Below are 15,387 nucleotides of genomic sequence, written 5' to 3'. Positions count from 1 at the left end.
AGGGGAGAACTGAGAATAAGTAACCCTCTCTGTGATGTTGAAAACTTTTAAACAGATTTCAAAAAGGATCAGTTTATCCGGGGGCCTGGCTTTGGCAGGGACATTTATCAGGACCAACTAGGGCGTGATAAAACCTACAGTTTTTACCATACAGGTGCTGCATTTTTCACTAATTGCTGTTGCGTCATCAATTTTGTTAAAAGTAATCATTTATCAGGCACTTAGTTTGTTTTTCTGGACATCTTTATATATCTGGAAGCAATCATAAAAAAATGACTACCTGGACATGAGCTATTGATTATCTGATTTTAAAATCTGTGTTCTCTATCTCCAGTGTGTACCTGTTGACATGTCCGGGCCGCTGGCTGTTACTATAATTGATTTCACTATGTGATATAAATCTGACCATAAAGTACAAAATTAAGAAGATCCTTATTGCTATCTTATGTTTACTGGAAAATCAATTAAAATGATATATCTGTACTTGCAATCAACTCCGATTTGGCGAATTTACTAAGTTATGATCTGTCAAGCCATAAAGGTTCTAGAGAGTGTTGCATAAACTTCAAGAAGTATTTTTGTTCTCAAAGTTTTTAAGTAAAAGTAAATTAGAATTAAATATGAAGCGTCAGCTTCTGATGACAAGCTACCTAAATCATATACATCCCCCATCCATACTCCCAAACACAATAAGTGGCTTTCTTATAAACTATAAATTCCATCGCGGATGCAACTTCGAAAAGGATCATGATTTATCTATACATGTAGGTCTGTTTTGCAGTGAGGGTTGCGCAAACGCACGGAAGCAAGAGACATTGCATTCATGTCGAATGAACTTGAGAACTCCGACCCAACTGATTAATCTTCAAACACAGGTTCAACATCCAGAGATATGATATTGTCAGAGGAATAAGATTTCATAAATCAAAATTGTGTATTTTTTAGCGCTAGATGAATGTTATTCGGTTTGTTAGATGGCCATGTCGAGAAATGGCGACGCTGGTTTGTATTTGGTGTGACATGTACGAGACATCGCCAGGGTCCCCCCTAATCTAAGGGTCAGGGAGATATGAGAGGAGGTGAAATTCCTTTTTAAAAAACAATAATTAAGGAAAAAACTTACACCAGATATATTGTTTAAATACTTGATTTGCATATACATGTATTTGTCTTCCTCGTGCTAGTATTATACTGATGCTATTACCAAAATATTCTGTGTTGTTAAGGTGGAACAAGTATCAATGCAATTCTGAGTGGTAATTTGGTTTGGTTTGGTTTTTAAATTTTGGTTCCTTCATTTGTTATGTCTGTTTTTTCTTTTTAATTTTTTATTTTTCTGGTGGGTACAAAAAATTGGATAGTTTTCCTTGTTTTCGCCTCTTTTTTGTAGATTTGTTGAAACACAATAAGACGTAATTATGTAGTGTATTTTCTAAATAAATTCATCGCATTCCACCATTCTCCGTGTCGAAGTTGCTACAGTTTCGGTGAGCGAAATGGTCATTTGCGTGCTTATAGATCGCAGGCAATCATTTGGAGGCAAACCAGATGGCGTTTATTTTCAAAAAACAGGTACTTGTAAACAAGGAGCACGCTAGGTGTCTGCAGGATAATTAGTAAAAATGTTGTTTCGGATGGCAATCGGTGCCATGGTTTCTTCAATGTGTCATTGCAGTATTTTAGACGCAGGCATTCCGCTTTTAGTAGAGAGCTGGGGAAGCTCAGGAACAATTCCAGCGGCCCCCGTGCCACGAACAGTCTATTGGTAATTGCCGAAACTTGTAAATCTTTCTTTCACACTTGGAGTTCAACCAATTTATGTAATAGCTGGAAATTTGTCATTCCAAGAACCTACACTTTAAAACAATACCATATGTAATGGTGCCATCTGGTTCATTTGTTCGTAGAATAGTTCTTACATATTGTGAAAGAAATTATTTATAACTGTGAAAAACTTATCCTCCGCCGAGGAAAGCGTTGAGACCTGCACACGCACATGACCATTGGAAGCTAAAAAATGCCATTCTCTCAGATTAGGAAATTTCCATGGCGACTGAAACAGTGGGATCTCCGACAAACAATCGTATAAATTAACTATTGTCATCTTCCCAATGTCTTAGCTAATTGTAAACTAGCGGCTCTAATGAAAAACAATATTTCAGTATTTCTTCGTGTAACTTCTGTTTTCTTGGTACACCCGGTGCAAATTAGAGAACAAAGATGAAAAGAAAAGAGTAAATTAAATGATTGTTAAATTCATCAAACATGTAAGGGGGTGAAAATAAAATGATCACGTTTTTTTATTCATAAGTTCGAAGAAATTAAATCAATTTTTTAAAATTTGAAACATTCGTCGGCTATAGCTGAGATTCATTTATTTTATCCTAATTTACTTTTCATAACCTATTGTGTTTATTTCTCAACCCCACAGACAGCCTTCCTGTTATTTGGAACTTGAATTATGGAACCCAGAAGTCGAAACACCGTGGAAGCATTTTTTACTGTAAAAATAATGCAATCTTTGCATTGAAATATTGTCTAATTTTGTTTCTGAAAAAAATTAAAACCATGATAACATTTTTCATTCTGTTGCTGCAGGAAATGTTCTTTTATCAGTTGAAATGTTCAAATAGATTTAAAAATTAAAACTAAATAAATCCTGACATGTTCTCCTATCTTATAACATTTGTCATTTCTGAATATCAAACAAAGTTTTAGATAAAAAAGCTCATTCATCAGAAATAAAATGTAAAAGATTGCACCAGATATTGGTATAACAATGTAAAACATATGATAGACCGCTCTGAATTTGACAGCTTTAAATAAGATGTCTGTAAACGATTTACTAAAGAGATGCAGAAGCAATTCAAGAGCACTTTAGAAGCCTTTAGCACAAAATATGTCATTGTGTTAGAGCTAGTATAAGTTTTTGGGAGAAGCGATGCCATGCTGATAAATTGTCACATGTTGAGAATGTCCAGTCGGATGTTTCCCGCATGTTTTCATTAGATCTACCCCCTGTCGCCATGCACGCGCTCTGATGGACCATCAATGCCCGAGGACTTCCGATCAGGACTCTGGAATCAATTACAAGCCTCAAACTACAATCCAATTGTACATAATACAAGATGATGTTTCATTTTTTACGATAAATGTATCAACAATCCCCGATTTTCCTCAGAAGATTTTTTTTATCAGACCAGCCATCAATCCCAGCAGACCCCGCGCGATTGAAGCATCCAGTCGTAAGATGTACGTCCAAGACAAGAACAAAATACGTCGTAATCCCAATCAAATTATGAACATCTTGGTTTTAGGGGAAAACAAAATCTGAACTTGTAGGGGCATAACATGACAAGTTTATGAGATTTTTCATCAAACACACTGTCGATGACTACTGGTCACGAGGGGCCTAACTAGACAACAAAGAGCACTACATTATAAAAAATCGTGATTTATCACAAGGAAAAACGAATTTTTTTTGAAAAAATGTCAAAAATAAGAAATAAATCACATGAAAACAAGGCATACGAGGTTATAATCTTTCAAAAACTGGTGTAGAAAACGTGTAATGGTGTTTGACACGGGTTATTGCAGCCTTCCACTAACCAAATGGATTGTCTATACTCTATAAAACTTCAATTTTATTAAATAGTCAAAGACTCCAATTTACCAAATTTAATTCTATCCAAAAGTCATATCTTTATAGAAAAGCAGTAATAAAAATTATGAAAGGGTTTGAATTATCATTTTATGAGAGTTGTTCCTTTTATTTTGCCCCGGTCATGTTGCGCTGTACCTTTAGGACTTTATTACAAATCCAATCAAACAAACCGCCCAGCTGATCAAGTAAACATTAAGAAGGAGCACAATTACAGTAATAATTAATTTATGAATTTATTAAAGTCGGAATCAAAGTATATATCTTTTTAATTCTAGATTTTTTAACATGATATTTATCCTATTTTGATCTCCTGTATTCTTTTGTTTATCTATCGGTAGAATCTTTTCCCTGAGCCTGTGTGATAATGTCCAACACTACACAACATTGTCGTGGAATTAATTTAACATATGTAATCCTGTAACTTTTACCCATTTACAGCGTAATTAAGGTCGTTCAGATCAAAACTAAAAACTTTTACGACAATTTAATTTTTTCTTTATTTCTTTGCACCGAAATCCCGCGTCTGAAAAATGTAAGTCTAAGCGCAACCGCCCATTTTGAAAGAAAAAACTTTTAAAAGAAAAACTGCGAAAAATAACAATTTTCCAGAGATAATTATGAATAATATTATTTGAGAAAAATATGATATAAAACCTATAAAATGTGTGATTTTGATTTTTTGTTAAATTGTCAGAATTTCAAACAGTGTGATCCAAATGTTATAATTTTAATTTAAGACTACATGTATTTGAAAACTTTAAAAACATTGAATATGATTTTTTTAAAATTTAATTGTTAGGAAAAGTGAATTATTTTTTATTTTTTATTTATATTTTAATGATGTAAATTTGGTTATATTTACAAAATATATGAACTTCTTGGTTCATTTATAAAGTTCCAAATCAGGTGGACCCATTGTATTGTTAGGCAACACTTAAGAAGAAAATATTCAGAATCATATAAAACCAAAATATTTCATAACCATTCGTTTATCTAAATTAAAAGAAATTAAAATGCGTGCATATTAATTATTTACCAAACACGTTACCCCCTTTGTTAGAACACTTAGGAGAAGGCCGTGTCCAAAACTACGGTCGACAGATGGGATCTGCTTCTTTGACACAGGGAAACCGAATACTGCAATTCTACAGCAATTAATGTAGTATTTCCATGCTGTATTTTGACAAGCATATTTGAAAATCTGGACACTATCAACGTTAATGGTGATAAGACGATCACTGGGAGCTGGAAAATCGACGACAACATTGTCCTTCGTAACAAAAGCAATTTCAGGCAGAATTTTTTTTTCTTCAAATGGACCAAATTTACATGAAAATCCACGCCTTCCTTCGCACAACTTAATAACTATCCAATAAAGCTAACCTACTGTTAACAATATAAGAATCAGGATAAAAATTAGGTCCCTTTAGTTCATTGCAATAAAAAAAGATTTTCCAGAAAATGATACTGTGTTTAGCAATATTTAAATCAAGGCGGTGAACTGGGGCGCCACGCTTCTGTGTCTTTCTGAGTGGTTTCTTGAAGGTCATTGATTTTTGTCAGGAACTATCTAGAGAAATTGTCCGTTATCTGTCAAACTTTCTTATTGATTTGTCCACAACATATATTTACTATTAATGATATACCAGAAAAATTCTAATGTTTAATATGTCGATTTTATAAATCCAAAGAAAATGTTTTAAAATTATGATAATTCTGATATATATTAAATATTTCAAAAAGGGCAAACTAAAAACTTTAAAAAAGTGAAGTTATCAATCCTCGGTTTTTAATGATAGGATAATAATATTATAAAAAAAAATTATTTGTTTTGTTTCTGTTTGATAATTTAATACACACAAATTCGTTTAATTTTTTTATGTAGTTTTAAATTTTTAATGTAGTTTAAAAATATTTTTAAAAATTAATGTTACCTATGTTTAAAAATAAAAATTCTATAAAATTTCGCTTGTATTCTTTTTATTTGTTTTTATTTTTTGGTACCAATATGTTGAACTAAATATTGCAATATTTAAAGTTGTTCAAGAATTTATTGCAACTACAAAGCGATTTGCATGATATTCCATCTGCTTTTGTTTTTCTTGTAAAATCACAGGTTTCTTATTCATTTTTTTTTTAAATTTATACAATTATTAATATAATTGCCAGTTATATGTTAAAATATAAATTTAAATTAAGAACAATATATTTCAATTTGCCTTGTCAAAATTTCTACTGAATATATGCATTATATATTTATATTTTTCAATGTTATTTATTTTTTTGTACATGTATGATTTTGACCTTGTATTGTGGAAAGGACTTATATAGTTGAACTAAAAATAAAAATTGTTTAAGTTAAAACTAAAAAAAAATAGTATTGGACCATCAGGATAGAGCGGTATTGGCTTTAAAAACCTACATGTATAATCCCCTGGGTTCAAATTTTCGCTCGAAGAACATCACACAATATAATCAAATAACGATAAAGTGACAATGAAGAAAAGTCCTATGTTTTACTTATGCTGTGGAGAGGGGTATATTACTTAAGAACTTCTTACTGAGCTATTGGGTTACAACAAATACCACTGACCCGAAATAAGGTCTTTTACAAACTTAGTCGTAGGTGCACCACCAAGAGCTTTTGGGGACGCCTCGCTGACTTCTTTTCAGAAACTTGTCGATTTATACACCTGCAAAAAATTATCTATCGCGTCCATTGAAATTAAGGTGAACAAATTGTAAACGACACGCATGGAAATTTGAACTGCATACAGAGGACCATGTTGGCAAAGGTCTAAGTGGGGACTCGGTGATTTCTGGAAACAAAGCTCCACATAGTGCAATGCCCCTATCGGTGTGAACATCGAGCGACTCCAGAGGACCTCTTGCGCAAGATGTGGGTAGATAAACAAAGATAGTTTTTAAAATGCAACAAAGGACCCTAAATAGATTATACCTGCGCAGGTATGCATATCAACCTTACTGAATTTTTCAAAGAGATGGGTATTGTAATTAAAAACATGTAATGTAAACTTCCTGTAATATTCTCTCAGAACCACAGGTGTATATACTCAATGTCAAACTTGCAAGATCATACAGTATACTATCTTTATTTTGCAAGTGAGCATTATTTTTTCCATTTCCTATTTTTCGTATATACAGAAATAATTTATAAAATAATATTATCCTTAAATAATATAATTACCCTTTGAAATACAAAGTGTTTGCATTTACCAACTCACTTTGTTTGAAGAATAAAAACATCATACTGTGAATATTTTCGTATTTTATTTTTATTCATATTCAAGAGAACAATTTATTGCACTATGCCCGTATGAATAATAATGGAGCCATTTTACACCTCAGCAATATTGTTACGCCGAGCGAATAAAGGATATAGTAACGATTTACATACACGAAGTGGTAACAAAGAGAAGAAATCAATAACAATACATCTAAAGTAACAAGTCCATATACAAGTGAGAGAAAGTGCATACCTCAGTTCTGTACAAAACTATACTCGTATATGTATAGAGAGAGGAAAAAATTATGTCAAAAATCATCTTCAATTATAATAATTCAAGGACCATTGACTAGAGAAAAAATAATCATATTAAACAGTACAAATCAGTATACACATACAATGTAACATAAATTTTATTTTATCACCCGTTCATGAAAATGTATATTTTTAAAAATCAAAGTAAGATTCATTTTTCAATGTGGCTACTCGCCATCATTTTGTTTCGGTCGAGTCCAGATAACATTCTCTCCATACTTTGAAGCTCACTATTTCTACTTTGCGAATCAAATGATGAAGGAATGTTTAAAGACACCGGACTGCGGTTTTGTGGTGAGTGATGTCCATATCCGTGCGTACGTGGTGAAATTATGTCTGGAGCACAACCTAGTCCAAGACCTGTGTTTGATACAGGGGAATTAGAATTCGCCATGGTTGTTTTTGTGGATGGGAGGGAGTAAGGTGTAAACCTAGGACTAGTGCGAGATGTGAACATGGGTCCCATGTGAGATCCTTGTGCGTGTGGAGGAGAGAAAGAACTACTTCCGGTGAAGGACGAATTTCCGGTGGAATATGCCGGTTGTAATAGTGTCTGATTGTGTGGTGAGAGCGAGCTCAGGGACAGAGACAATGGGTGAGTTGGTGGTAAACTGTTTATGTCTGGTTGTGTTGAACTGAAGAATGGAAGCTGCGAAGAAAACGGGGCACCTCCAAACATGTGTCCCAGAGGAAAGGGCATCGAAGAGGGCGAAGAAAAGAGTCCGTTAGAGGGGTACATGAATGGGAACATAGCGTGCGTAGCAGAGGGCTGAACCACTGTCACATTTGGTGGTTTGGTCGGCTCTTTGCAAATGCTTTCAATGGGGGAAGCACTTGACGACAAGTCTGGTGATTTTCGTCGGTCATCGCGGATACTTTCATCACTACTTTCTCCTTCGTGGTCACTTATGCTCTTGAACGTGGAATTGCTGACGTCAGATCGGTTGAACTCGTCACGGTTCGGCGAGGGAAGATCGCGGTCTGTGTTGAGACTTTGTTGGAGTTCTGTGGGACTCGCAGGCTTTTCGCTGTCGGTTAGGTTTGTAGGAGTTTCTGATCTCTTAGGTGAAGATGGGTTTACAGCACTAAATTTTTCTTGTTCTGTAAAGAAGGGAAAATAAAAGAATAATTACAAGAATATCCCTTTATATGATAGTCTCTAAACATTCAAACTGTGTGTTTTAAATAAAAATAAATAATTAGGAAAAGTACCGGTATTTGCCAGATTTTTAAGCTGATGAGCAGATGATACGTCGCTTTGTACGTCGTCCGTTTCATCAACACATATCTCCTCGTTGTCTTCATCATCGCTCTGTGTATCGTCTGTTCGGGACTTATCGGGGGATATTAATGTTGACTGACTATTGTTTGATATCACTCTCCTGTTGAACAAAATGAATGAATGAATGAATGAAGAATAAAGAGGAATTTGATTTTTGAAAATAAAGATCTGTGCTAAATTTTAATTGGGTTTGGTGCAAAAATATCAGAGTGATGTTGCTTACTTTTTCTCTCTTTTTCCAGATCCGGTATCTCGAAAACCTTTGGCAAACGGGTTGTGGTCAATTTTCAGCTGTGTAATCTGAAATTGAAAATATGAAATTAAAAATTATGAAAGAATTTAGCCAGATGGGTTATTACTGCGAACAATTCAACAAACAATTCAAATAATCACAATAAGCATTAAATGCAATCGAGCACACCAGAGTTTGGAATTTTCAATCAAACGAGGGACTAATAGCCAGTCCGGGGCTTCAGAAAATATACATCTACCGTGTGCTCTAATTAGTTGGTCATTAAGCGCAATTACGGACATGCCTTGTATACGTAAAGACGCACGTGTCGGGCGCCTGGTCGTGCCCACGGAACACGTCCTGATGGGACCGATACCACGAATCGCGTTCGATTTGTTTAAACAAGTTGTCTGTAGATAAGGGTTCTTTGGTCTTCTTTGTGAGAATCATGTACACCGGTCCCTCAAATGAAGCAAAGCCAAACATTTGTTTCTGTAACTGATAACCGGGTTCTGGTTTCTTAGTCATTAACTGTCTCTGTCACAGACTAATTGCTCGCTAATTAATTACGGTGATGTCCACTAAGAGTCTGGTGTGGTCATCAAAGAAATTTGAAACACAGTTGTATCTGTGTAGTTTAAGTGCTGTCTTGTTTATTGGTGATGCTGATGGCCAAAGATATAGTTACCTTTTCATTCTGGTAAGCTGTCACGGCACAGAAGTCGGTTTCCTTGAAGACAAAGGTTTGAAAGGTAGAGTAGGGAAGCTTCAGGATGTCGTTGGCTCGAACCAAGTGAAAACGAGGCTGATACTTGTGCATTGAATTCAGGATTGTCTGTGTAAAACAAAAAGGGCATAAGTCATAAAATAGGTTTAAATGAAGATATATGAATAATCAGAAAAATTTGTTATTTCAGTATTTGTTCTTCCTGTGAGTGTTATAATCGGGTGATAGATGTGTGAATAATCCCCGTATGTTGTCGCTGGGAAGACTTATCTGTTATACAGTGGTTTAATTTCTGTGAATCGAAATTCTCGGGGTGGCGACAAAGAGTATTTGTCCTTTACAAGATATTAAATTATATTATTACTCGGAGGCGTCAACAGTAGAAGTCCTTTCTCTAGTGCGCCGGTCATTCGCATATATGTGGTAAAATTGGACGTCTCTCGCTTGTGTTATCGCGGCTTTATCAAATCTTTATAATCCGTCCGTCTCAACTAAGGCTAGCAGTTATATCAAATACAAATTAGGGTGTCATTGCCAAGATATTGTCAGTCAACGATATCATGTTAATAAACTCCTAAGCCTTTGATCGAATAGGAAGAAAATTATCTGTACGCAGATGCAAATAGTTGGGCTAATTACGGTAGAAATGACACCCGGACCATTGACTTGCACAAACGGGTGTAGGGTAACCTTACAAAAAGCGTTTGCAGGGCTATGTAAACAATTATTCTGCATGAATTCATTAATTCTTCTGTCTTTTCATCTAATACGATCTGTCACAATTTAAAAGGCGAATTGATTTGAACGCAGAGCTGAATATGAGCCACGTCGTGTCCACCATGCCTCCTACAACTTACAAAGATTCCTATTAAAGATAGACATTTTCCCACTTTCTCAAACTGACCAGCTATATAGAACGCGCCGATTACGGACGGATTTCTCCGCTCGTCTCTGCAGATCCATATAATCCAGCGATCACATCGAACTCGCCCCAAAAGCGCGATTTTCCAACTTTTGCTCGGTCCAAAGTGACGATATTCTAAATTATCTTGGAAACTCATTTGCTAAAGTTAGCAGCTATTTTGTATATAAATGACGTGTTTAAGGAAATTCTGATGTTGTCTCTCACAATATGTAAATGTGCTTATTATCTTGGGCATGAAATAATTGTTTGTTACCATAAATGCATACTTTTACATTTGTAGGTAAATAGGAACTCACACAAATAAAAGCTTTTATAAAATTATTTTTTTTAATAATTGAACTTTATTAAATTTATTTTTAAATGCATAACTTAACATAAAAATTTATTTTTGGATAGTAAAAGAAATTCTTTAATGATATGAGATCTTGTTTACAAAGTTAAGTATACTTAATTTTTAAAATTTTTTTAATGCTTATAATCTACTTAATTAATGCAGATTTTTATCACTAAAATTTTCCAATGAAAACCTAGCGGTATAACCTTTCTCCATATAAACGAAAAATAAAAGACTGTCCAGAATTCTACAAATCTAATAAACCGTAGATTGTGTGTAAAATATGGAGGGTGTATATTAAATTAGTATATGCCTTTGTCTTCCCAAGAGTATTCTCTCATCCTTGTGACTAGAGGGGGTTGTAAATAGAATTGGATAGTGGGGCGAACCCTCATCTGTCGGGACTCTATTGACAACCCATGTGAACTTTGGAGGTAATTTTCCAGTATTGTTATAGGTGGCCTAACCACACTTCAGGGCGCTCTATTTGTAGCTTTATTTATAAATTAATTATATATAATAAACTAGCAAATCTTACCCGGGTGTCAAATGAACCCAGATTACCCAAACCGTTCCTAATCGAATTTCCTAGACAGACATGAATAAATAATGTTCAAAGAAACAACAAATGCTACTTACAAATCCATGTTTGTCCGAAATATTGTTGGTCAGCTTCAGTTTGTGGAAGGAGACCATCTTTTGCATCCACTGTTCGCCTGTGCTGGGGGAGTCGGGGTGGATGTACATTCGTTTGGGCATTTCTGGGTCGGCTTTTCCGGCCACCACCCAGCGGCTGTTGTGAAACTTGTAGCGACAGTCGTCCACGGGCACTATATCCATGAGGAGGATGTATTTTGCCCGTTTGTCCAGTCCAGAAACGCGCACCTTAAAGGGGGGAAACATGCGTCTAAAAAGAGAAAAAATTATAAAGTCGTTTAGTTTCCAATTGATGATTTAGTTGAAAAATATTTACTTTTGAAACTTTTTTCAATTGGCTGAACAAAAGTTGTAATTAAAAAAATGTTTTTAATAAAATATATTTTATGGTAAATTGTATTCAATAAATTTCTGTTTTCTTGTATATGTACAATAAAATATTAAAGACATAACTTTAGTTGTTATAGCATTAAATGTTTATTTGAGAATATAACTATGCTCGGTTCCATTGCTACAAAATTTAGAAGAAAAAAAAAATTCTGTAATTTGTATTTCTTATTAAATTTTTGTTCTCAGCAAAAAATTTTGTTAATTTTCATTTTATGATCTCGTAGAAGAGAATCTAGACGGCGATTTATGGTCTGTTGGAGTGCAATTAGCAGTAGTTGGAGAAAGAAAAATCAAGCGCGATGTTAATTAGTCTTCTTAGTTTTGATATACCAAGTACATGCCAAAAACCCCCTGCTGCTAAATGAGCGATTGGTAGTAGCGTATCGTACATTTATGATATTGTGTAATCAGTAAAGTAATATAATGAGGACAGTCTCAAATTACTTTACAATCATATGGTCCTTGAGTCGAGAACTCGCCATCACGAAGACAACTCCAGATCGCATCCTTAATCCCATCCGGGTGTGATATCCGATAAATCATAAAAATCCCCTCACCCCGAGCCCGATAAGGCAAAAAATGACACCGGATGTTAGCAGTTACTGCAGTAATCAAAACGGTGACGCTAAATCGCATATGGTACATATAAATTAACAAGATTAAGTATCTTTGATATTGAAAGCTGTCTATTTTAAATCGTTAAATGTGATTGTGCATTAAGCTCTTTATAGGTAGGACGGAAGTATTATTTGATACATATCACAACTAAATCCATTAGGCCGGTCCATACATATATAGATAAAAAATAAAAGAACTTTAAAAAAAATATTATGAAAATACAATTAAAAAAAAAGGAAAAAGTCAAAACATGATATTGCATATCTATAATCTCTAAACTTAGATGTTTGTAAAGGATTCCTATTACAGATGAACTTAAGATATAAAGACAAAATTTTGTTTTGTAAAGAGAAATTAATGTGAATTTCGTAAATGGAAGAACAATTTTTTGCATAAAAATTCTAAATAAACTTTACAAAGAAATAAATGTTAAAGGGTATTATTTATGATGTTTGATTTAAAATCATAATGATGATAGCAATATTACTATCCACAAAAACACAATTTTATTTCAAAATTATATCTTTTTAAAGATGGGAAATTGTTAAAAAAAAAATAATCAAATAAAATTTACAAAAAAAAATCAAATGAATAATATAGTTTTGAATAAATAAAAAATCTATTGCTAGCTACAAAAATTAGTTTTTAACTTGTTAATCCAAATAAAACAGTAAATAAATCTACAATTTTAAACCATAAATATTATATGAAAATATGTATACCTTCCAGACTTTGTAATGACCATTTCTGTGCCGATCTTGTGAAACTGGTCCCAGAGTTCTTTGCCTTCTAATTCTACTTTAGGGTCATCGTGAACTTCTGTTTCGGGGGGTTCCATTCCTCTGAGATGCCGGGACCCCAGGGAGTGTAGCATGTCACCACCCAGGGGACTACGACCCAGCTTGGGGAGGAGTGAAGCTGCATACCCCGGGGATTGCAGTGCTATGTTAGATAGGTACTGTTGCTGGGCCAGTAGGGAACTATAGTCCGAAGGCCGATGGAGAAAAAACGGGTTGTACGCCATGGGTAGGTTATCCGAATTGTTCCCTTGAAAAATCATCTAGAATTTTTCAGAAGTTCTTATGTCACTTTCCAATGTCACTCAACTACTGTAAAATCACAAGCATGGGTCCCTCTTTTCACGTAAACGTCCAATTAAGACAATGCACGATGTGATTTCGTGTGTGGTATACCAGTGGTTTATTCTGTATCATTAATTGCTACTAAACAATCATTTAAAAACACGAACTCGATAACTTAGAATAAAGTCTGATACTTATACTAGTGTTTTCGCTACATTGAATTCCAAGTGTAATGTTTTTTCACTTGCCCTTTTTTGATTGGTCAATAATACCGCAAGTTTCATCCTTCATTACCAGTAGGCGGGGCTTCGCGTGATTTCCCATACAAGATATCGCCAGCACGTCGCCGCGTTAGATTACACAGTTTATTATGACAGGTGAAGAAAGGAACGGGAACAAGTAAACCACGCCCCCTATCGCACTGGTGCAACAAACCGTAAAGCTAAGAAAAATCACATTTATACTACGCAATATATTTAATGGTATTTATTGTTTATTTTTGTGAAAATATCAATTTCTTTGGAGTCAGCAATAAATCAGAAAAAGGGAAATGTGTTATTTATCTCGCATCATGCAGAGTTCGTAAAACGCAATACAGAATAGGATAACATATCCTGTATTCATATTATTTGAAAGAGGGTTTAGTTTTGTGCAAAGAAATATTAATTCAATCCTATCTACATCAGAAAATTTACTTTATTAAGAATATGTGTTCATCATAGTATTAAAATTTTTTTTTACATAAAATAGTTATAAAATTATCAATTTCCTATGATAAACAACTTGACTGCAATATTCAGAAAATAATAATGAAAATAATGTGGAAATAATTTTTTTTTTTAATGAAAATTGGGATTAAGTTATAGAAAAAAATCAGAAATGTTATCGGGCGTCACATTAATCTTAAGTTTTCCTATCCTGATATCATTTATAACTGTTACTTTTAAATGTAGACATGAACTAGACTAATGCCAGACATGGAGATTTACACTATACCCTCGTCTTCATCAAACCCGCAATATTCCCTCATTAAAATCAATATTCCGCAGACCATATCACAATATAAGTGTACAAAAATCAAATTCGATACAAGTAGGAGGGGACTTGTTTTAAGCCTTACATGTCAAAATTCAGTCTCTTGTCAAGTGACTTAAAAGCTCGCAGCGCCTGGCGCCGGCCCGAGTTAAGTTAAATCCGTTTACAAAAAAGCCCCGTGTCTGCTCAGTCAAACTATAAAAAGTAACACTTTTCCAGCTCGCTTTTACTTGTGATAATCCGTTATTAATTTACCTATAATCGAGTGAGTTATCTCCATTTAAGAAGTTTTCTGTAAAAAAAGCGACGACCTGCTAGCTTATAGCGGTTCACAGAAACCAGTATTAATCAAACGTATTGTTGACTTTATAATTAACAATCAAACTTAGGTGCAAATACTTTTAGCTTATCGCCCGACAAAATTTGATTTTCCCTTTGCATTGGTTTTGCCTTTCATTTGGACCTATCCTCCGCTATAATTGAACGTTGATAATTTATAACCTTTTGTACAATAAAATCTTGGCTGACCAAATATATACAATCTACCTCAGACGACTAAATGAAATCTTAATGTCTAATTAATACCAGCACGTAACTGAGCTATATGCTTTATGACCTTGATTGCTCCATCTCAAGTCTAGCTTTTAACAAAACTGTCAACCACAGAGTTTTTTTTTTCAATCTTTTGAATATTTTTTAAAATATATATATAATTGTTATTTTTAAGAAGTAAATAATTTAGATTTTAGTTTTATAAAAAAAAAAATTAAATAATAACAAGTTAATTCATATCGGATGTTCGAAAGTTGTGTGTAATTTCACTCTGACACCTTGTTCAATTGCAATTGAAAGACATATTTTGCATAACATGCAATAATC

General features: G+C 34.0%; 1 protein-coding gene across 1 annotated transcript; it reads right to left on the bottom strand.

Moving 5' to 3' along the window:
• Positions 1-6,952: 6,952 nt before the first annotated feature.
• On the bottom strand, positions 6,953-13,628 carry LOC134255743 (T-box transcription factor TBX2-B-like). Its single transcript, XM_062738255.1, has 6 exons — positions 13,114-13,628; positions 11,366-11,633; positions 9,429-9,575; positions 8,732-8,808; positions 8,439-8,608; positions 6,953-8,327 (listed from the first exon to the last, which is right to left on the bottom strand). The coding sequence occupies exons 1-6, from the start codon at positions 13,449-13,451 to the stop codon at positions 7,378-7,380; spliced, it is 1,950 nt and encodes a 649-aa protein (XP_062594239.1). The 5' UTR covers positions 13,452-13,628; the 3' UTR covers positions 6,953-7,377.
• Between the last annotated feature and the right edge of the window lie 1,759 nt (positions 13,629-15,387).

This window comes from Saccostrea cucullata, unplaced genomic scaffold (assembly GCF_032062105.1).
Source record: "Saccostrea cucullata isolate Sc308-1 unplaced genomic scaffold, CSIRO_AGI_Scuc_v1 ctg5, whole genome shotgun sequence".
Taxonomy (NCBI): domain Eukaryota; kingdom Metazoa; phylum Mollusca; class Bivalvia; order Ostreida; family Ostreidae; genus Saccostrea; species Saccostrea cuccullata.
The sequence above is the reverse complement of the archived record's forward strand: the minus strand, read 5'-3'. Positions and strand labels throughout refer to the sequence as shown.

Coding starts and splice junctions, on each gene's coding strand:
- LOC134255743 (XM_062738255.1), bottom strand. CDS start 13,451: ATGATTTTTCAAGGGAACAATTCGGATAACCTACCCATGGCGTACAAC. Junction 9,576..11,365: donor TTTCGGACAAACATGGATTT/GTAAGTAGCATT, acceptor TGTTTTACACAG/ACAATCCTGAATTCAATGCA. Junction 8,328..8,438: donor TAAAAATCTGGCAAATACCG/GTACTTTTCCTA, acceptor CCTTCTTTACAG/AACAAGAAAAATTTAGTGCT.